Source organism: Osmerus mordax, assembly GCF_038355195.1.
Source record: "Osmerus mordax isolate fOsmMor3 chromosome 28 unlocalized genomic scaffold, fOsmMor3.pri SUPER_28_unloc_7, whole genome shotgun sequence".
NCBI lineage: Eukaryota > Metazoa > Chordata > Actinopteri > Osmeriformes > Osmeridae > Osmerus > Osmerus mordax.
In genome coordinates this window covers 171,321-192,756 of record NW_027120410.1, presented here as the reverse complement: position 1 = coordinate 192,756, position 21,436 = coordinate 171,321, and the positions used below count along the sequence as shown (strand labels likewise).

General features: G+C 52.2%; 1 protein-coding gene across 1 annotated transcript in view; it reads left to right on the top strand.

Moving 5' to 3' along the window:
* LOC136939002 (tight junction protein ZO-2-like) overlaps positions 1–20,998 on the top strand; it is a 34,642-nt gene extending 13,644 nt beyond the window's left edge. The window contains 21 exon segments of the mRNA XM_067231865.1: positions 810–912; positions 1,635–2,181; positions 2,507–2,610; positions 3,445–3,598; positions 8,506–8,605; positions 9,442–9,551; positions 9,661–9,724; positions 9,901–10,051; positions 10,520–10,628; positions 11,199–11,418; positions 11,878–12,062; positions 12,393–12,488; positions 12,589–12,668; positions 12,904–13,114; positions 13,466–13,566; positions 15,058–15,276; positions 16,175–16,279; positions 17,252–17,570; positions 17,573–17,658; positions 18,272–18,357; positions 19,571–20,998. Of these exon segments, the coding sequence (XP_067087966.1) occupies positions 810–912; positions 1,635–2,181; positions 2,507–2,610; positions 3,445–3,598; positions 8,506–8,605; positions 9,442–9,551; positions 9,661–9,724; positions 9,901–10,051; positions 10,520–10,628; positions 11,199–11,418; positions 11,878–12,062; positions 12,393–12,488; positions 12,589–12,668; positions 12,904–13,114; positions 13,466–13,566; positions 15,058–15,276; positions 16,175–16,279; positions 17,252–17,570; positions 17,573–17,658; positions 18,272–18,357; positions 19,571–19,733 (3,313 nt within the window). The 3' untranslated portion in view covers positions 19,734–20,998.
* Positions 20,999–21,436: the final 438 nt, after the last annotated feature.

Below are 21,436 nucleotides of genomic sequence, written 5' to 3'. Positions count from 1 at the left end.
TTATTAGGAAACATCCTGCCACATCCACGTTATTAGGAAACATCCTGCCACATCCACGTTATTAGGAAACATCCTGCCACATCCACGTTATTAGGAAACATCCTGCCACATCCACGTTATTAGGAAACATCCTGCCACATCCACGTTATTAGGAAACATCCTGCCACATCCACGTTATTAGGAAACATTCTGCCACATCCACGTTATTAGGAAACATCCTGCCACATCCACGTTATTAGGAAACATCCTGCCACATCCACGTTATTAGGATACATCCTGCCACATCCACGTTATTAGGAAACATCCTGCCACATCCACGTTGTTAGGAAACATCCTGCCACATCCACGTTATTAGGAGGAAGCATCCTGCCCCATCCACGTTATTAGGAAACATCCTGCCACATCCACGTTATTAGGAAACATCCTGCCACATTCACGTTGTTAGGAAACATCCTGCCACATTCACGTTGTTAGGAAACATCCTGCCACATTCACGTTGTTAGTAAACATCCTGCCACATCTACGTTGTTAGGAAACATCCTGCCACATCCACGTTATTAGGAAACATCCTGCCACATCCACGTTATTAGGAAACATCCTGCCACATCCACGTTTTTAGGAAACATCCTGCCACATCCACGTTGTTAGGAAACATCCTGCCACATTCACGTTATTAGGAAACATCCTGCCATATCTACATCAGAACACATGCAGTAACACCTCACATACCTTATTCACACAAGTTTATGTCACATGAAAATGCGTGAGGCAATAATCTTTATGAATGAAGTTTCCTTCCCCTCCTCCAGTGAGAGCGACCGGGTCATCCAGGTCAACACCATCCTCATGGACAACGTGCCTCATTCCTTCGCTGTGCAGCAGCTGCGGAAATGTGGGAAGGTCGCAAAGATAGTGAGTTCCCTGACCCTGGCCTTAACCCTGACCCCTGACCCTGTCCATAACCCTGACCCCTGAGCCTGGCCATAACCCTGATCCCTGAGCCTGGCCATAACCCTGACCCCTGAACCCGTCCATAACCCTGATCCCGGCCATAACCATGACCCCTGAGCCTGGCCATAACCCTGACCCGGACACAGCGCTGGTGAACACTACAGGAGGCTGCTAGTCTGGATGTTGTCATGGTGACAATAGAGCCTACAGGAGGCTGCTAGTCTTGATGTTGTCATGGTGACAGTGGAGGGCACAGGGAACAGCTGCACAGTCACACAAACACAGCCTGCTTATTTGTGCATTTAAATGTGTGCGTGTGCTTGCTTTGTTTTCATGTGTGTGTGTTGGGTTTGATCTGATGTGTTTGTTTGTGAAGAAAGATCAGGTGAGAGTGTGTGTGTGTGCGTGTGTGTGAGAGAGATAGAGAAAGAGTGACTTAGTACATGCTCTAATCTCTTGGGTTCAGTGAAACACGTGTTATCTAACCCAGTGCTCCAGTGTAGAGCAGAATATCTCTGTATTAGGCTCAGCCCATTCAAATGGGATGTTCCTGCTAGTTGACTAGTTGGAACATTACCCACAGTGGTTCCGTGCAGTAAAGTACAATAAAAGTATGCTCTGTAATTTGGGAAAATAACACTTACTCAACCTTTATTTAAGTTGTGTGTGTGTGTGTGTGACAGACAGTGAAGAGACCAAGGAAGGTTTCTCTCCACTCCTTGAAGCAGCCTCCGTCTCCAGACCCGTCTACCCGTTACTATGACTCTGACGCCCCCTGGCCCCAGGACAACGGGGGCCCCGGGTTCCCCCGCCCCCGTGACCACACCCCCGACAACAAGACCCACCTGGAACCCGAGTATCACACGCGCGATTATGACCGTAACCGTGGGCGGAGCCGGGGGCGGAGCCAGGAGAGGGCATCGCCCAGCCCGGATGGCCGGCGTGACGGGAGCCGGGGGCGGAGCTTGGACCGTGAGCCGAGCGGCCCAGAGAGGCTCCGGTATCCAGGGGAACGGGGGCGCAGCGGGGAGAGGGGGGGGGGCTATGGCCGGGGGGACAGCTACGAGCGTGGGGGAGGAGGAGGGGGGAGGTACAGCCCCGACACGCCCAGGATGGCGAGGGGGAGGAGCCAGGATCAGGACCCTGAGTCTGGGAGGACCGCGCCCCGCGGCCTGGAGCCTCTGGAGAAACCTCTCAACGTCCTGCTGGTCAAGAACCGCCCCAACGAAGGTACCGCCTAACCCTAACCCCCCCACCCGCCCTTCCTCTTTGTGTCACTTTACACCTTTTATCATAGGGCAGACACTTTGATCCATAGCAATGTAGAAACAGGGCAGACAGTTTTGACTGTATTTCCATGGTCAGAGTCAAGGTCTGTTTTCACCAGTTCTCTGTTCTAAACATAATGACACTGATCAGACAAGGACAGTGCAGACTGAAGGGCTGGAAGGATTTTGTTTGGTTACCTCCACAGTTGTCATGAGTCTTAATGTGTACGCTTGCGTTTGTGTATCCGTGTGTGTGTGTGTGTGTGTGTGTGTGTGTGTGTGTGTAGAGTACGGTCTGAGGCTGGGGAGTCAGATCTTCATTAAGGAGATGAGCAGCACCGGCCTGGCCGCCAGGGACGGCAGCCTGCAGGAGGGAGACATCATCCTTAAGGTCAGTTACTCTGACCTTGGACCTTGAGGATTGTTACACTGTATCATTGTAACATTGCAACTCTTTTGACTATACCACTGTAACACTGAAACACTGTAACAATGTAGCTGTAGAACTGTAGCACAATGTCTCTGACTGGAACACTGTAACACTGGAACACGATGTGTGTGACTGGAACACTGTCACACTGGAACACAATGTGTGTGACTGGAACACTGGAACACTGGAAGACGATGTGTCTGACTGGAACACTGGAAGACGATGTGTGTGACTGGAACACGATGTGTCTGACTGGCACACGATGTGTCTGACTGGAACACGATGTGTGTGACTGGAACACTGGAACACTGGAAGACGATGTGTCTGACTGGAACACGATGTGTCTGACTGGAACACGATGTGTCTGACTGGAACACGATGTGTCTGACTGGAACACGATGTGTCTGACTGGAACACGATGTGTCTGACTGGAACACGATGTGTCTGACTGGAACACGATGTGTCTGACTGGAACACGATGTGTGTGACTGGAACACGATGTGTCTGACTGGAACACGATGTGTCTGACTGGAACACGATGTGTCTGACTGGAACACGATGTGTCTGACTGGAACACGATGTGTGTGACTGTGTGTGACTGGAACACGATGTGTGTGACTGGAACACGATGTGTCTGACTGGAACACGATGTGTCTGACTGGAACACGATGTGTCTGACTGGAACACGATGTGTCTGACTGGAACACGATGTGTCTGACTGGAACACGATGTGTCTGACTGGAACACTGGAACACTGGAACACGATGTGTCTGACTGGAACACTGTCCCCCCCAGATAAACGGCACAGTGACAGAGAACCTGTCCCTGAGCGATGCGGGCCGGCTGATCGAGCGATCCCGGGGGAAGCTGCAGCTGGTGGTGCAGAGAGACCACCGCCAGGTCCTGGTGCGAATCCCCCCGCTGCTCGACTCCGACTCCGAGCCTGACGGTGAGTCATGTGACCCGGCCAATAACAGTAGTGTGTAGTTGCCATAGAGATGGGCCGGTTTCCCACACACATGTTACCAGGAACCTTTTATTAGAGCATATTGATAGGTTAGGGTTAGCTGTCTGACCCGGAGAAATTATTTATTCAATTTTGGGGGTTTGATGTGTCTTGGAAACCAGCCTGTACTGCAGCTGTGTGGTCAGAGTACAGATCATGGCAGTGTGGATGCTAGAAGGTCCATTAACAGTCATTCATGTCATCAGACATATCCAATGGCATTATTTCAACATTCCTTGAGAGGACTCTGGCCTGACCAGGCCGGCAGACCCACATCTGGTTGGGAGGGCTTGAACATGGAAACCCACATTTTACCCACATTTTGGCAACTGCTGGCTGACGTGAACAATGCATACACCCTACACACACACACACACACTCACCCTACACACACCCTACACACACACACACTCACCCTACACACACACACACTTACCCTACACACACACACACCCTACACACACACACACACTCACCCTACACACACCCTACACACACACACACTCACCTTACACACACACACTCACCCTACACACACCCTACACACACCCTACACACACACTCACCCTACACACACACCCTACACACACTCACCCTACACACACACACACAGTCAAACACACAAACGGAGAGCCGTCACAGTAAAGGCGTTGCGTCCTTGGGTTAGGGTTAGTTCCCTCCTCTCTAACCCCTAACCCTTGGGTTAGGGTTAGTTCCCTCCTCTCTAACCCTAACCCAAGGGTTAGGGTTAGGGTTAGTTCCCTCCTCTCTAACCCCTAACCCAAGGGTTAGGGTTAGGGTTAGTTCCCTCCTCTCTAACCCCTAACCCTTGGGGTTAGGGTTAGTTCCCTCCTCTCTAACCCCTAACCCAAGGGTTTGGGTTAGGGTTAGTTCCCTCCTCTCTAACCCCTAACCCTTGGGTTAGGGTTAGTTCCCTCCTCTCTAACCCCTAACCCTTGGGTTAGGGTTAGTTCCCTCCTCTCTAACCCCTAACCCAAGGGTTAGGGTTAGGGTTAGGGTTAGGGTTAGGGTTAGTTCCCTCCTCTCTAACCCCTAACCCTTGGTGAAGCGTTGATATTAATAACCAGCCTGTAAGTGAGGACTGTTCTCCAAGCTGCCTAGACAAGAACAGCATTTTAACTACAAAAAGAGATTTCTTCCACCGTACGAAAAGAGAAATCCTTTTTTGTGTTCTCTCTTCCAGATAAAATGTCATACTTTTAGATGAAGGACCCCCAAGACATGCTGTGTGCTTGCTTGGTCTTAAAGCTGCAACCACATGGAAAGCTCGCACAGCTTTGTTTTTGCTATAGCTTAACATTTTTAATACTTTTCCTAAACCAATAAAGTATTTTAATCACTTTATTTTGTATTGTGTGATTTTTATACCCAGACTAAGTTGAATAATGCCAGTGGAACAACTATTTTAATGAACTTAGAATAACATTTTATCTTGATGGTGGGGTAAATGCCATTTTAGAAGTATCCTCACATGTATCCTCACAGTCTTGTTGTGTGTAGTAAGATCATGTTGTGTGTAGTAAGATCTTGTTGTGTGTAGTAAGATCATGTTGTGTGTAGTAAGATCATGTTGTGTGTAGTAAGATCTTGTTGTGTGTAGTAAGATCATGTTGTGTGTAGTAAGATCATGTTGTGTGTAGTAAGATCATGTTGTGCAGAAAGAGCCTGACATTCTCCTGAGCACAGAAAGTTGCATGAGACCAACGTGAGTAAGATGACATCATAACATAGTAACACACTGTTATTAACCTACGTCTGTGTTTGACAGGTTTTTAATATTCCTCAGGCTCAGGTTTCCATAACCCCTACATTGCCACTGTCCCCTACTGACTCACGACAATGTATTTCAATTAAAACTGTTGAAACCTGATCCCATGACTTGTATGACCTCACTTCCTGCTAAGAAGGTCATCGTGAGGGCTCACCCCTCTCTCTCTTTTCTGAGAGTCCCATTTGTAAGAAGTCATTTCAGGCCCCCTATTGGTTCAGCGGGAATAGAGGGCCTGAGGGCAGTGGAGGATTTGAGCGAGAAAAAGTTTCTCCCTCCCTCCTCCTCTTCCTACATCCCTCCTTCTCTCCTGCTCCCTCCCTCCTCCTCTCTTCCTACATCCCTCCCTCTCTCCTGCTCCCTCCCTCCTCCTCTCTTCCTACATCCCAACTCATCATCCAGACTATCTAGATGAGATTCATGTGTGTGATCAGAGGGAAATTATTAAAACCCTCTCTTTCACCCATTACTCCACGGAGTTCCCTCCAGCCTCACCCCCAGCCTGGCAGCTTGTGCAGCCTGTGCAGACTGGCAGCCTGGCAGTCTGTGCAGCCTGGCAGCCTGTGCAGACTGGCAGCCTGTGCAGCCTGTGCAGCCTGTGCAGCCTGTGCAGCCTGTGCAGCCTGTGCAGCCTGGCAGCCTGTGCAGCCTGTGCAGCCTGTGCAGACTGGCAGCCTGTGCAGCCTGTGCAGCCTGTGCAGCCTGTGCAGACTGGCAGCCTGTGCAGCCTGTGCAGCCTGTGCAGCCTGTGCAGCCTGTGCAGACTGGCAGCCTGTGCAGCCTGTGCAGCCTGTGCAGCCTGTGCAGACTGGCAGCCTGTGCAGCCTGTGCAGCCTGTGCAGCCTGTGCAGACTGGCAGCCTGTGCAGACTGGCAGCCTGTGCAGCCTGTGCAGACTGGCAGCCTGTGCAGCCTGGCAGTCTGTGCAGCCTGTGCAGCCTGTGCAGCCTGTGCAGCCTGTGCAGACTGGCAGCCTGTGCAGCCTGTGCAGACTGGCAGCCTGTGCAGCCTGGCAGTCTGTGCAGCCTGTGCAGCCTGTGCAGCCTGTGCAGCCTGTGCAGCCTGTGCAGCCTGTGCAGACTGGCAGCCTGTGCAGCCTGTGCAGTCTGTGCAGCCTGTGCAGCCTGTGCAGCCTGTGCAGCCTGTGCAGCCTGTGCAGACTGGCAGCCTGTGCAGCCTGTGCAGCCTGTGCAGTCTGTGCAGCCTGTGCAGACTGTGCAGCCTGTGCAGCCTGTGCTGCCTGTGCAGCCTGTGCTGCCTGTGCAGCCTGTGCTGCCTGTGCAGTCTGTGCTGCCTGTGCAGCCTGTGCTGCCTGTGCAGCCTGTGCAGACTGGCAGTCTGTGCCAACACTCTGATTAAAGAGACAGGAACGATGTGGAGGAAGGGAAGCAGAGAGAGAGAGAGAGAGAGAGAGAGAAAGAGAGAGAGAGAAGAGGGCACAAGAGTGTGTGAGAGAGTGTGGGAGGGAGAGAAAGAGATAGAGGGGGAGAAAGAGATTGCAGGGTACATAGTGTTCTGTACAACACCAGTCAACTCAAAACATGACATCAAACAGACCTCCAGTCCAACATGTACACACACACAAACACACACACACACACACACACACACACACATAGTAACACACATTCATATACACACCCGTTCACACATGCACAGCCCTAATCCTATGTGCCCTCTGTGCTGTGACCTTCCTATTGTCTGATGTTATTATACTTCATCCACCCTCCCCTGCAAGTACTGTCTCTCTCTGAAACCCCACAGCAACCCTAACCCTAACCCACAGCAATAAACCTCATCCATCCTTTAGTACTGAGAATGACTTGCAAATGGAAATCTTATGTGAATATATACGTATGCCTGCCTGCCTGTCTGTCAGCATGTGTAGCATGTTAACCCACAAGGAAGCATTCACAGAAGCACCACTCAGCAAACCACCCTCCCTCTCTACCCCTCACCCCTTATCAGTTCATCTCTATCCATCTCTGTCTCTACCTCCCTCCTCTCTCCTTCGTCGCCCAGTCTCCCTCCCTCCCTCCTCCAGGAGCTGGTTACCCCTATTCTGGCTTTAGAGTTCTGCAGTGTTCTGGGTCTCTGCAGTGTTCTTGGTCTAGAGTTCTGCAGTGTTCTTGGTCTAGAGTTCTGCAGTGTTCTGGGTCTCTGCAGTGTTCTGGGTCCAGAGTTCTGCAGTGTTCTGGGTCTCTGCAGTGTTCTGGGTCCAGAGTTCTGCAGTGTTCTGGGTCTGGAGTTCTGCAGTGTTCTGGGTCCGGAGTTCTGCAGTGTTCTGGGTCTGGAGTTCTGCAGTGTTCTGGGTCCGGAGTTCTGCAGTGTTCTGGGTCTAGAGTTCTGCAGTGTTCTGGGTCCAGAGTTCTGCAGTGTTCTGGGTCCGGAGTTCTGCAGTGTTCCAGACGTGCGTCTCTGGAGCTCTAACTGAGCTGTAGCTGTCAGCCTGTGCAGCCTGGCACTGCTGCACAGGACACTGCTGTGTCCTGCAGTGCAGCCCTGTTCCCTCTCACTCAATGCTTTATGGGTTCTCTCAGTTTTGATGTCTGTTTCTTATTCCTTTCCTTCCCTCACCCCCCTCTCTCACTCCCTCCCTCCCCTCCTTCGCTCTTCTCCTCCCCGTCTTCTTTGCTGATTTACTGTCAGGGTCTGTTAGAGAGCCGCTAGTCTACATTTCTAATGTCTCAGTCCTACATGTCATACTTTATCAGCTTGGTGAAAATACTAACTGTATTAGTGTACTACTTCCACAGCCGTTAACTGTGTACTGTCTGTGGAATTGGTATGCTAGTATCAGAGGGTAATCTGTAGGGCTTTGGGACCCAAATGGTCTTCCTCCTCACTGTCACAAGGTGGTTGGGTTTCTGGGATAACCAATCAGGTACCGTCGTTATGTGGTGACTCAAATGGTGAAGGTGGTGGTTTAAACTGCTTTGTGTCTCTAACCTCTTTCTCTGTTCCTCCCCTTCTATCTCCCTCTTTCCCTCCTTCACCCTCCCTCCTCTCCTTATATCTCTTTCCCTCTATCTCTCTCCCCCATCCCTCCTTCTGTCTCGTAGAGATGTCAGAGATGGAGTCCCTACGCTCCTACTCCCCCGAGACAGACAGGAGGCAGTCTGACCTGTCCTCCCACTCCTCCAACGAGAGAGACCTCACCAGGTGAGAGGGAGAGAGAGACCTCATCAGGTGAGAGGGGGAAAGAGACCTCACCAGGTGAGAGGGAGAGAGAGACCTCACCAGGTGAGAGGGGGAGAGAGACCTCACCAGGTGAGAGGGAGAGAGAGACCTCACCAGGTGAGAGGGGGAGAGAGACCTCACCAGGTGAGAGGGGGAAAGAGACCTCACCAGGTGAGAGGGAGAGAGAGACCTCACCAGGTGAGAGGGGGAGAGAGACCTCACCAGGTGAGAGGGAGAGAGAGACCTCACCAGGTGAGAGGGGGAGAGAGACCTCACCAGGTGAGAGGGGGAGAGAGACCTCACCAGGTGAGAGGGAGAGAGAGACCTCACCAGGTGAGAGGGGGAGAGAGACCTCACCAGGTGAGAGGGGGAAAGAGACCTCACCAGGTGAGAGGGGGACTGGGTGGTGAAAGGTAGAGGGGAGGACTGATGAGTGAAGGGATATCTGGGGGGTATTCCATCAATGTCGCTAACGAAAGCCGCACGAAAAATCCTTGCTTAGGTAAACGTCAAATTAGACTTAAGCCTCAAGCGTTTTCACTAACGTTCCGTTCCACTAACAAGCAAACCTCTTTTTTTTTTTAGCTCAACTTTTAGCCTGACACGGAGCAGGCTAGTTCAGAGGTATAAGTTACCTTGGTTACTTAGCTAGAACTAGAATAAGCCACTTTAATGGAACGGAACTCTCGCTTAAGTAAGCCTGGCTTTCCCTTAACATACGTTGATGGAACAACCCCCTGGTTCTGTTTAAATGTTGTTTATTGTTTATTTACAGTTAGAGTTATGGTTAGTGTTAATGTGCCTGGCTGTATTGGCAGGGAGGATGGCCAGCGAGGGCCACTCTCTGCACCTGCCTCCCCCTTCAGGGTGCCCCCCACCCCCTCTGCTCAGCTGGACCAAGGGCCTCCACACTCCGACCTGCCCCCAGGTACCCACCATGCACCTGGAGTATGCCACCTTCTGCCTTGAGGTAGAGGCAGGACTTTACTGTCTCTTCTTTCACACCGTGGTCCTTCATCTGCTTGTGTCTTTTATAGCTGCTGTAACAACCACTCCTAAGATCCTGCTGCGGCCCAGCCCTGAAGATGAGGAGATTTATGGGTGAGTCTCCTCCCATCCTCTCTCCTCCTCTCCTCCTCCTTTCTCCTCCTCACATCATCTCTCCTTCCCTGGAATCACAGAGGTACAGCATGATAGATGAGCATATCATATTGTATACTCATATTGTATACTTCTCTGTCTCTTGTTTTCTCTCCCCTCCCTCCCTCCTCCCGCAGGGCTAACACAGTGATGGTGAGCTTCCAGAAGGGAGACAGTGTGGGTCTGAGGCTGGCAGGAGGGAATGATGTGGGGATCTTCATCGCTGGCGTCCAGGAGGGCAGCCCTGCTGAGGAGGAGGGCCTCCGCACCGGAGACCAGATCATGAAGGTTCCTAACCCTAACCTCTATAGACCAGATCATGAAGGTTCCTAACCCTAACCTCTATAGACCAGATCATGAAGGTTCCTAACCCTAACCTCTATAGACCAGATCATGAAGGTTCATAACCCTAACCTCTATAGACCAGATCATGAAGGTTCATAACCCTAACCTCTATAGAACAGATCATGAAGGTTCATAACCCTAACCTCTATAGAACAGATCATGAAGGTTCCTAACCCTAACCTCTATAGACCAGATCATGAAGGTTCATAACCCTAACCTCTATAGACCAGATCATGAAGGTTCCTAACCCTAACCTCTATAGAACAGATCATGAAGGTTCCTAACCCTAACCTCTATAGACCAGATCATGAAGGTTCCTTACCCTAACCTCTATAGACCAGATCATGAAGGTTCCTAACCCTACCCTAGTTAGTCAGGGTTAATTAGTGATGTGTTGTGGTGGTGTTGCAGGTGAACCAGGTGGACTTTAGGGGCGTGGTGAGGGAGGAGGCGGTCCTGTTCCTGCTGGAGATCCCTAGAGGAGAGAGCGTCACCATCCTGGCCCAGAGCAAACCAGAGGGTGAGGCTCTGCTCTACTGTATTGTGTTCTACTCTAGTCTCTGTGTTCTTACTGCACATTACTAAAGCACTGGAGGTCTAACTTCGGGCCCAACACACACACACACACACACACACCAGCAGTAGAACACACACACACACACACCAGCAGTACATTTACATTTAGTCATTTAGCAGACGCTCTTATCCAGAACGACCTACAGTAAGTACAGGGACATTCCCCCGAGGCAAGTAGGGTGAAGTGCCTTGCCCAAGGACACAACGTCATTAAGCACAGCCGGGAATCGAACCGGCGACCTTCTGATTACTAGCCCGATTCTCTCACCGCTCAGCCACCTGACTCCCAGCAGTAGAACACACACACACCAGCAGTAGAACACACACACACATTGACAGGAGGCAGTCGGTCTGGGAAAGGAGGACTGATCTCTACTGTCACAAACACTCCAACACCTCTTCAGGGTTATGGAGGTATAGTGTCTACCTCTTCCTACAACATACCCAGCAGACCTTACTTTCACACTAGCATGATGAAACATATGTTGTCCCCTCCGTCCCTCTGCTCCTCCAGTGTACAGAGACATCCTGGTGTCAGGGCGAGGGGACTCCTTCTTCATCAGGACACACTTTGAGTACGAGAAGGAGGTTCCTCAGAGCCTGGCGTTCCCCCGCGGGGAGGTCTTCAAGGTTCTGGACACGCTGTATGACGGCAAGCTGGGCAGCTGGCTGGCCATTCGCATGGGAAAGGACAACCAGCTGCTGGAGAAGGGCATCATCCCCAACAAGAGCAGGTGGGACACATGGCAGGTTGCCATGGAGAGCAGGCTAGCATGGAGAGCTAGCATGGAGAGCTAGCATGGAGAGCAGGCTAGCATGGAGAACTAGCATGGAGAGCAGGCTAGCATGGAGAACTAGCATGGAGAGCTAGCATGGAGAACTAGCATGGAGAGCTAGCATGGAGAACTAGCATGGAGAGCTAGCATGGAGAGCTAGCATGGAGAACTAGAATGGAGAGCTAGCATGGAGAGCTAGCATGGAGAGCTAGCATGGAGAACTAGCATGGAGAACTAGCATGGAGAACTAGCATGGAGAACTGGACTGGACAACTAGCCTGATACACACATACAGGCACACCTACACATACCCTCTCCCTTTATCTCTCTCTGAGATGTATATGTGACATGTTCCTATCTCTTCCTCTCTCCCCTCTCTCTCCTCTCTCCTCTCTCCTCTCTCCTCCCTCCTCCCAGGGCAGACCAGATGGCCAGTGTCCAGAGTTCCCAGAGGGGCGGGGTTTCTGACCGGGCAGATTTCTGGCGTCTGCGGGGTCAGAGGGCGGCAAAGAGGAAGGACCTGAGGAAGAGCAGGGAGGATGTCAGCGCCGTCCCCGTGGCAACGCGCTTCCCCGCCTATGAGAGGGTGGTGTTGCGAGAAGGTGGGCTGCAGTGTGTGTGTGTGTGTGTGTGTGCGTGTGTGCGTGTGTGTGTGTGCGTGCGTGTGTGTGTGAGTGTGAGAAAAGGACGAGGGAGAAAGTGAGGTACCTTACACACACACACACACACACACGCCGTTGCAGGCCAGTGTGTGATGGAGCTTGACAGAAGACCCAGACAGCTAAAAGCTAACAGAGGGTACTTTACCTTATTGATTAAAGCATTAGCAGCTGGAGTAGCCTTACAAACACACACACTCCAGGCAGACACTACTACTGTGCTATACCTATCCATCCATCCTTTGAAACATCAAGTGTGTGTGTGTTCTACAGCTGGTTTCAGGCGTCCTGTTGTGCTGTTTGGACCCATCGCTGATGCAGCCAATGAAAAGCTGGCTACTGAACTGCCGGACCAGTTTGTCATTGCCAGTGAGTACAGAGATGGAGTGTGTGTGTGTCCCGTAAGTACAGAGATGGAGTGTGTGTGTGTTAGTGTGTAACCTGTGTTCCTGACCTCTGACCTCCCCAGAGACGGAGCCTAAGGACGCTGGCTCAGAGAAATCCTCCGGGGTGGTGAGACTCAACACCATCAGACAGATCATAGAGCAGGTACACACACACACACACACACACACATATCACACACACACATATCACACACACATATCACACACACCACACACCACATGCACACACACACACTGACATACATACAAAGTTGACCAAATCCCTTCATTAGGCAAACAGGCCATGTCACTGACAGCCTCAGCATGACAACAGAGGACATAAGAACACTTGCCTACAGGACTGCACATGGTGACCTCACCCCCCCTCCCCCTCCCAGGACAAGCACGCTCTGCTGGATGTGACGCCCAGGGCAGTGGACACTCTGAACTACAGCCAATGGTACCCCATCGTGGTGTTCTTCAGCCCAGACAGCCGGCAGGGTGTGAAGGCCCTCCGCCAGAGGCTGCTGCCCGCATCCAGCCGCAGCTCCCGCAAGCTGTACGAGCAGGGAGTCAAGCTGAGAAAGACCTGCAGTCACCTGTTCACTGGTACACACACACACACACACACACACACAGGGAGTCAAGCTGAGAAAGACCTGCAGTCACCTGTTCACTGGTACACACACACACACACACAGGGAGTCAAGCTGAGAAAGACCTGCAGTCACCTGTTCACTGGTACACACACACACACACACACACACACACACACACACACAGGGAGTCAAGCTGAGAAAGACCTGCAGTCACCTGTTCACTGGTACACACACACACACACACACACACACACACACACACACACACACACAGCAGTTAGATAGATCCACAATACTAAAACTCACCATCTCTCTTCTTCCTTCATCCTCCATCATCCTCTCACCTCTCTCTCCCCCACAGCCACTATAGAGCTGAACTCCAGCAATGATGCCTGGTACGGCAGTGTGAAAGACTGTATCAGGCAGCAACAGACTCAGGCAGTCTGGGTGTCTGAGGGCAAGGTAACACTCACACACACACTTTCACACACACGCTCTCACACACACACTCTCTCACACACACTCTCATTCACACTCTCTCACACACACACACTCTCTCACACACATTCAGGCAGTCTGGGTGTCTGAGGGCAAGGTAACACTCACACACACGCTCTCACACACACACTCTCACACACACACTCTCTCACACACACACTCTCTCACACACACACAGTCTCTCACACACACACTCTCTCACACACACTTTCACACTCACTCACACTCTCTCACACACACACTCTCTCACACACACTCACTCACACTCTCACACACACACACACACTCTCTCTCTCACACACACACACACACACACACTCTCACGCACACACACACTCTCACACACACTCTCACTCACACTCTCTCACACACACACACTCTCTCACACACACACTCTCTCACACACATTCAGGCAGTCTGGGTGTCTGAGGGCAAGGTAACACACACACACACGCTCTCACACACACACTCTCTCACACACACACTCTCTCACACACATTCAGGCAGTCTGGGTAGCAAGGTAACACACTCTCACACACACACACTCTCTCACACACACACTCTCTCACACACACTTTCACACACACACACACACACACACACACACACACACACACACACACACACACACACTCTCTCACACACATGCACACAGCAAAACTACACTTCTCTTCTGTAGCTGTTAGGGTTATCCAGTATCCAGTGCTCTCTTCTGTAGCTGTGAGGGTTATCCAGTATCCAGTGCTCTCTTCTGTAGCTGTGAGGGTTATCCAGTATCCAGTGCTCTCTTCTGTAGCTGTGAGGGTTATCCAGTATCCAGTGCTCTCTTCTGTACCTGTGAGGGTCATCCAGTATCCAGTGCTGTCTTCTGTAGCTGTTAGGGTTATCCAGTATCCAGTGCTTTCTTCTGTAGCTGTTAGGGTTAGGGTTATCAAGTATCCAGTGCTCTCTTCTGTAACTATTAGGGTTAGGGTTATCGAGTATCCAGTTCTGTCTTCTGTAGCTGTAGGGTTAGGGTTATCCAGTATCCAGTGCTCTCTTCTGTAGAACACACTTCTTACACTCTTTCTAACTTTGTCTATATTCTACATTATATTCATATTAGTATGTAGAGTTTCCACAATATATTCATATTAATAGTGCAGTAACATTAGTATATAGTTTGTATAATATGTTTGTATTAGTATTTATAGTTTGTAGTTGTGAGTAACATCTTGCTCCAGTTGGTCACCATGGCAGCAGGGTCCTGTACTTCCTGAGTAGCATCAGTAGCTACTGGGCATGCTCAGTGTGTTTTTCAGCCTTCTACTGGGCATGCTCAGTGTGTTCTCCTCCTACCAGCTCTACAGCTTGGCTCTTTTCTTTCTTTTCTTTTCTGTTTCCTGTTTCCTGCTTCCTGTTTCCTGCTTCCTGCTTCCTGTCTGTACACCAAGATCCATCATGTGTCTCTTCTAGCTGGAGGGGATGGAGACTGAGCTGGATCTCCCTGAGGACCGCATGTCCTACCTGTCGGCCATGTCAGCTGACTACCTGAGCATGGACAGCCGGCTGGCAAGCGACTACGACGACACGGCGGATGAGGGCGGGGCTTACACCGATAACGAGCTGGACACAGAGCTGGCCGAGCAGGTGTCGGCCATCAGCCGTTCCTCAGAGCCCGTCCTGGCTGAAGAGGTCAGAACACACACACACACACACACATATATATATATATATGTATATATATATGTGTGTAAAGGATCCAGCGTGTCAGTGTCTGCCTGCAGCAGTACTGCAGCCCTGCCCTGCTGTCTGGTGTTGGAACCATCCAGGGGAAACAGAGACTTTATGTTGTGCTAGCATGTGGTAAAATGTGTGCGTGTGTGTGTGTGTGTGTTGGGTGTAGGGGTAGGGGTTTATAACCACAACTCACAACTAACTGCACGCCCTGTCAACCCGCCCCAGCCTGTTTCCTAGCAACCTGCATGTGACATGTTGCCATGGCAAGGGTTATCGCCGTATTCGCTGTATACTCTCAGTTCCAAATAACCAGCTGTTAGTGAAATAATAGTATTTTATTCTGAATTTTGTATTCCTGTGATATGCCAAATGTTGACCCCATCTTGACCCCAGACCCATGTTCATGGCCAACATGTTAGCATTATACATGCTAGTGGAAGGGTAAATGGTCAGCCTTATACATGCTAGTGGAAGGGTAAATGTTAGCATTATGCATGCTAATGGAAGTGTTAATGTTAGCATTATACATGCTAATGGAAGTGTAAATGTTAGCATTATACTTGCTAGTGGAAGGGTAAATGTTAGCATTATACATGCTAGTGGAAGTGTAAAGGACATTCTACAAATGTCATTTGAATACTCTACACCACAAGAACTAACTCTGGAGTCAACCAAGAGAACCCCCCCGCCATGTTCCCCGCTCGACCCCCTGGCTGCAGCCTGCATGGGACAACCCCATCCTGCTCCCTGCCCTCTGACTGTCCTGTGTCTGTGTGCGTGAGTGTGCATGCGTGCTGCGTGTGCGTGTGTGTGTGCTGTGTGTGCGTGTGTGTGTGTGTGCGTGTGTGTGTAGATCCTACGGAGGAGCAGTCCAGAGATCCGAGGTCGTATCAGGAGGGTGGGCAGCAGGGAGGTCATCAGCAACACCAGCCCGCCGCTCACACACACTCCCTCCAAGGTGACACACACACACACACACTCCCTCCAAGGTGACACACACACACACACACTCCCTCCAAGGTGACACACACACACTCGCACTCCCTCCAAGGTGACACACACACACTCCCTCCAAGCTGACACACACACAACTTTAGCTGTAACTTTAGCTTTAACTTTAGCTTTATGGCTGTACATGAACCATTGTCTACATATTATTTCATACTTCTGCCTCCACCCCACTCCACACACACACAAACACCCCCCCCTCCACCTCCCACATGCACGCACTCCCACTGTTGATCTTGTTCTGGAGCTACAGGCTGAAGAGGGCTGGTCTGGAGAAGCCACGCCCAGCACAGCTCAGACTCCTCCCACAGCAGCTCAGACTCCTCCCACAGCAGCTCACTGGAGCAGACGGTACCTCCCCACCTAGAACTGCTCCCTCTGTGGTGGTAGAGGCCCCCCTGTACTCTACTAGTCCCAGCCAGGCTGGGGGTCCAGAGGCCCCCCTGTACTCTACTAGTCCCAGCCAGGCTGGGGGTCCAGAGGCCCCCCTGTACTCTACTAGTCCCAGCCAGGCTGGGGGTCCAGAGGCCCCCCTGTACTCTACTAGTCCCAGCCAGGCTGGGGGTCCAGAGGCCCCCCTGTACTCTACTAGTCCCAGCCAGGCTGGGGGTCCAGAGGCCCCCCTGTACTCTACTAGTCCCAGCCAGGCTGGGGGTCCAGAGGCCCCCCTGTACTCTACTAGTCCCAGCCAGGCTGGGGGTCCAGAGGCCCCCCTGTACTCTACTAGTCCCAGCCAGGCTGGGGGTCCAGGGTTGTCCTCCTGGGGGTGATGGTTTGGTAACTCTGCTGGACTCTGTTAGCTGCTTCAACTAGGAGGTAGAATCTCCAGCCACTGGAGTATTACAGTCCAGCCTTTGATTATACTTTACTTGTTTTAATCAATCGCTACATGTCCCCCCCGGTCCCCCGTCCCCCTCCATAGGTGAAGCTGGTGTTTAGGGACGATGTGGGTGTCGCCCCTTCTTCGCAGGGGGCGGTCCCTTCTTACGAAGCCCCACCCACCACCCGTTGCTTTGACTCCCACTCCAGCAGCCCCAGCGACCTGGCTCCGCCCCTCCGCTCCGCCTCCACGCTCCTCAATTCCTTTGGCAAGCCCCGCACCCTGGGGACCCCGCCCCCTCCCGTGGCGCTCAAGCCCTCCTTCCGGTCCCAGCAGGACACGCCCCCCGGCGGGCCCCCTGTCCTCACAGCGCCCCCCAGGGGTCTGGAGGAGGTGCAGGATGACCCCTCCCTCACCTCTTTCCTGGGAAGATCAAGGCCTTCGAGAAGATGGACCACTTTGCACGCGCCCAGAGGGTTCTGGAGCTGCAGGAGGCACAGAACGCCAGGGTAGGAGTGTGTGTGTGTTTCTGTAGGTGTGAGTGTGTTTCTGTAGGTGTGAGTGTGTTTCTGTAGATGTGAGTGTGTTTCTGAAGGTGTGAGTGTGTTTCTGTAGGTGTGAGTGTGTTTCTGTAGATGTGAGTGTGTTTCTGTAGGTGTGAGTGTGTTTCTGTAGGCGTGTGTGTGTTTCTGTAGGCGTGTGTGTGTTTCTGTAGGCGTGTGTGTGTTTCTGTAGGCGTGAGTGTGTTTCTGTAAGTGTGAGCGTGTTTCTGTAGGTGTATGTGTGTTTCTGTAGGCGTGTGTGTGTGTGTTTCTGTAGGTGTATGTGTGTTTCTGTAGGTGTGAGTGTGTTTCTGTAGGTGTGAGTGTGTTTCTGTAGGTGTGAGTGTGTTTCTGTAGGTGTGTCTGTGCGTCTCTCTTTGGTAAATCAACCTGATCCAGAGTCAGTTATTGAGCTAATTTAGCTTTTTCCTATTTCAAGGCTGCTGTTGTGTAAAATCTACTGTATTACCTCTGCTTTCCCTCACTGTATAACTGTTTCATTACTTGAACTCTGGAGTTTCCTCTAGGATGTGTAGAGCAGAATGTTGATCAGAATGTTGATCTGGTGTGTGTGTGTCAGCTGGAGATCTCCCAGAAGCACCCTGACATCTACGCAGTCCCCCTGAAGACCCCCCGCCTGGAGCAAGGGAGACCCCAGCCTATAGGGTAGGAGAGGAGGAGGGGGGGAGGAGGAGGAGGAGGAAGGGGGGGAGGAGGAGGAGGAGGAAGGGGGGGAGGAGGAAGGGGGGGAGGAGGAGGAGGGGGAGGAGGAGGAGGAGGAGGAAGGGGGGGAGGAGGAAGGGGGGGAGGAGGAGGAGGAGGAAGGGGGGGAGGAGGAGGAGGAGGAAGGGGGGGAGGAGGAAGGGGGGGAGGAGGAGGAGGGGGAGGAGGAAGTGGGGGAGGAGGAGGAGGAGGAGAGGGAGGAAGGGGGGAGGAGGAGGAGGAGGAGAGGGAGGAGTGGGAGGAGGAGGGGGAGGAGTGGGAGGAGGAGGGGGAGGAGGAGGAAGGGGGGGAGGAGGAGGAGGAGGAAGGGGGGGAGGAGGAAGGGGGGGAGGAGGAGGAGGGGGAGGAGGAAGTGGGGGAGGAGGAGGAGGAGGAGAGGGAGGAAGGGGGGAGGAGGAGGAGGAGGAGAGGGAGGAGTGGGAGGAGGAGGGGGAGGAGTGGGAGGAGGAGGGGGAGGAGGAGGAAGGGGGGGAGGAGGAGGAGGGGGAGTGGGAGGAGGAGGGGGAGGAGGAGGGGAGGACGGGGAGGAGGAGGAGGGGGAGGAGAGGGAGGAGGAGGAGGGGGAGGAGGAGGAGAGGGAGGAGTGGGAGGAGGAGGGGGGAGAAGGAGGAGAGGAGGAGGGAGAGGAGGAGGGAGAGGGAGGAGGAGGAGAAAGGGGGGGAGGAGGAGGAGGGGGAGCAGGAAGGGGGGGAGGAGGAGGAGGAAGGGGAGGAGGAGGGGGGGGGAGGAGGAGGAGAGGGAGGAGTGGGAGGAGGAGGGGGAGAAGGAGGAGGAGGCGGAGGAGGAGGGGGAGAAGGAGGAGAGGAGGAGGCGGAGGAGGGGGAGGAGGAGGAGGAGGGAGAGGGAGGAGGAGGAGGAAGGGGGGGAGGAGGAAGGGGGGGAGGAGGAGGAGGAGGAAGGGGAGGAGGAGGAGGAGAGGGAGGAAGGGAGGAGGGGGAGGAGGAGGGAGAGGGAGGAGGAGGAGGGGGAGGAGGAGAAGGAGGAGAGGAGGAGGCGGAGGGGGAGGAGGAGGGCCTCAGTCCCTGTGTCCTCCTCCTGCCTTCATATGTATACATATATTCTAGACTGTATATCAAATATAAATATCATATCATCATATTTATCATCAGAAGTTGTTTTTGTAGCAGTGTACTCATGAGTTTGTCTGTGTGCTCAGATCCAGCTCTCGTCCTGAGCCACAGGCCCCGCCCTCCAAGGTGTTGTGCTCTGGCAGCCGCTCGTTCTACAGCGAGGAGGAGGAGGAGGAAGAGTACCGCCGCCAGCTGGCAGAGCACACCAAGCGCAGCTACAACCAGCAGTACCAGGATACGGAACTGTAGGGGCTAGGCAGCACACACAGACACTATGCTGTGCCCTCTTCTGATTGGCTGGCTCGCTCTTCAGACACACCTCCCTGCGCATACACTCATCATTCCTTGGGCCCTGCCACACCCCCTTACCTGGCCACGCCCCTTAAGCCTGCACCAATCAGCTGCTGACTTGGAAGCCCTTCCTGCTTTACGTTTCTCAAACTATCTTGTTTTATTTTTTAATATTTTTGCTTCAAAGAAGTCTAGAACCAATTGTAGCTGTCTGTGAGGATATAACTTCAGTCTTCTGGAACTGTTTTTCTTCCTGTTCTGTCAAGGATGCGACTGTTCCTGGTCCTCGTTCTAATTACTGTACGTTCAGCTGAACTGTGTGAACGCATCAGGAAGCCACTTGTTTTCTTCTTGCCTCTATGCAAATCATTTCAGTTTGTGCAACTGAAAACCTGCCACGAAACTTTGTCTTTGATCCATGAAAAACCTTAAACTTCTCTCTCACATACACACACCTGCGAGTGCTGTCAACTTTTCACTCTCTTCTTTGCTCCTCTCCTTTTTATATATCCCACCTGGCCAGCTCTCTGGAGCTGTTTGAGAAGGTCACCTATATTATATATATTCTATATCTACTGTTAAGTGTTTATAGTCCTCAAACTCTGCATTCCTTCCTATATGATAATGCGTGTGTATACATACAGTATCTATCTATATCTATCTATATATATATATATATACACACAGAGAGGTGTTCTATATAATACACCGGAATTTGTAACATTTTTTTGAAGTGCCTTTTACTTTATGATTACATGAGGTTTGGGGAAACCAAAACACTTTGAAATCCTATCTGGCCCCTCCCCCTCCTACCCCCACTTGTTCCTCCCCTGCCCTCCTCCCCCTCTCTCTCTGTCTCCTTGGATACCTGCTGCTCTCCAGCTCAGAGGGAACCAGAGACACCAAGACCTTAATACTGTCCTTAATACAACGAGTACTGGTATCAGTCACTCCACACACACTCACACACACACTCTCAGGTGACCCATCTTATGGTGTTCCCCAGACACCCCTCTGATGAGACGTCTCAGGGTGGAGGAACAGCAGAGGGCGGGTGGAGGAACAGCAGTGAGGGGGTGTGTGTGTGAGGTGTGTGTGCGTAAGGTGTGTTTGTGTGTGAGGGAGTGTGTAAGGGTGTTTGAGGGTGTGTGTGTGAAGTGTGTGTGTGTGTGTGTGTGTAAGGTGTGTGGGGGGGTGTAAGGTGTGTGATGGTGTGTGTAAGGTGTGTGGGGGGGTGTAAGGTGTGCGGGTGTGTGTAAAGTGTGTGATGGTGTGTGAGGGGGGGGTGTAAGGTGTGCGGGTGTGTGTAAGGTGTGTGTAAGGTGTGTGATGGTGTAAGGTGTGCGGGTGTGTGTGAGGGGGGGGTGTAAGGTGTGCGGGTGTGTGTGAGGGGGTGTAAGGTGTGTGTGTGAGGGGGGGAGGGCCCCACTGTGTCAGATCCATGTGCTTGTGTCCTTCTCCACCACCCTGCGTGTCACATGCTGGCTGGTATCTCAGGTCAGGACAGCTCTGCTCCCAGGTCACAACCTCTGAACTCTCATCCCCTGGAGGGAGGGGTCACAGTAGAGCAGAGAGAGAGACTACAGGAGGGTGTTACAGTAGAACAGAGAGAGAGACTACAGGAGGGTGTTACAGTAGAACAGAGAGAGAGACTACAGGAG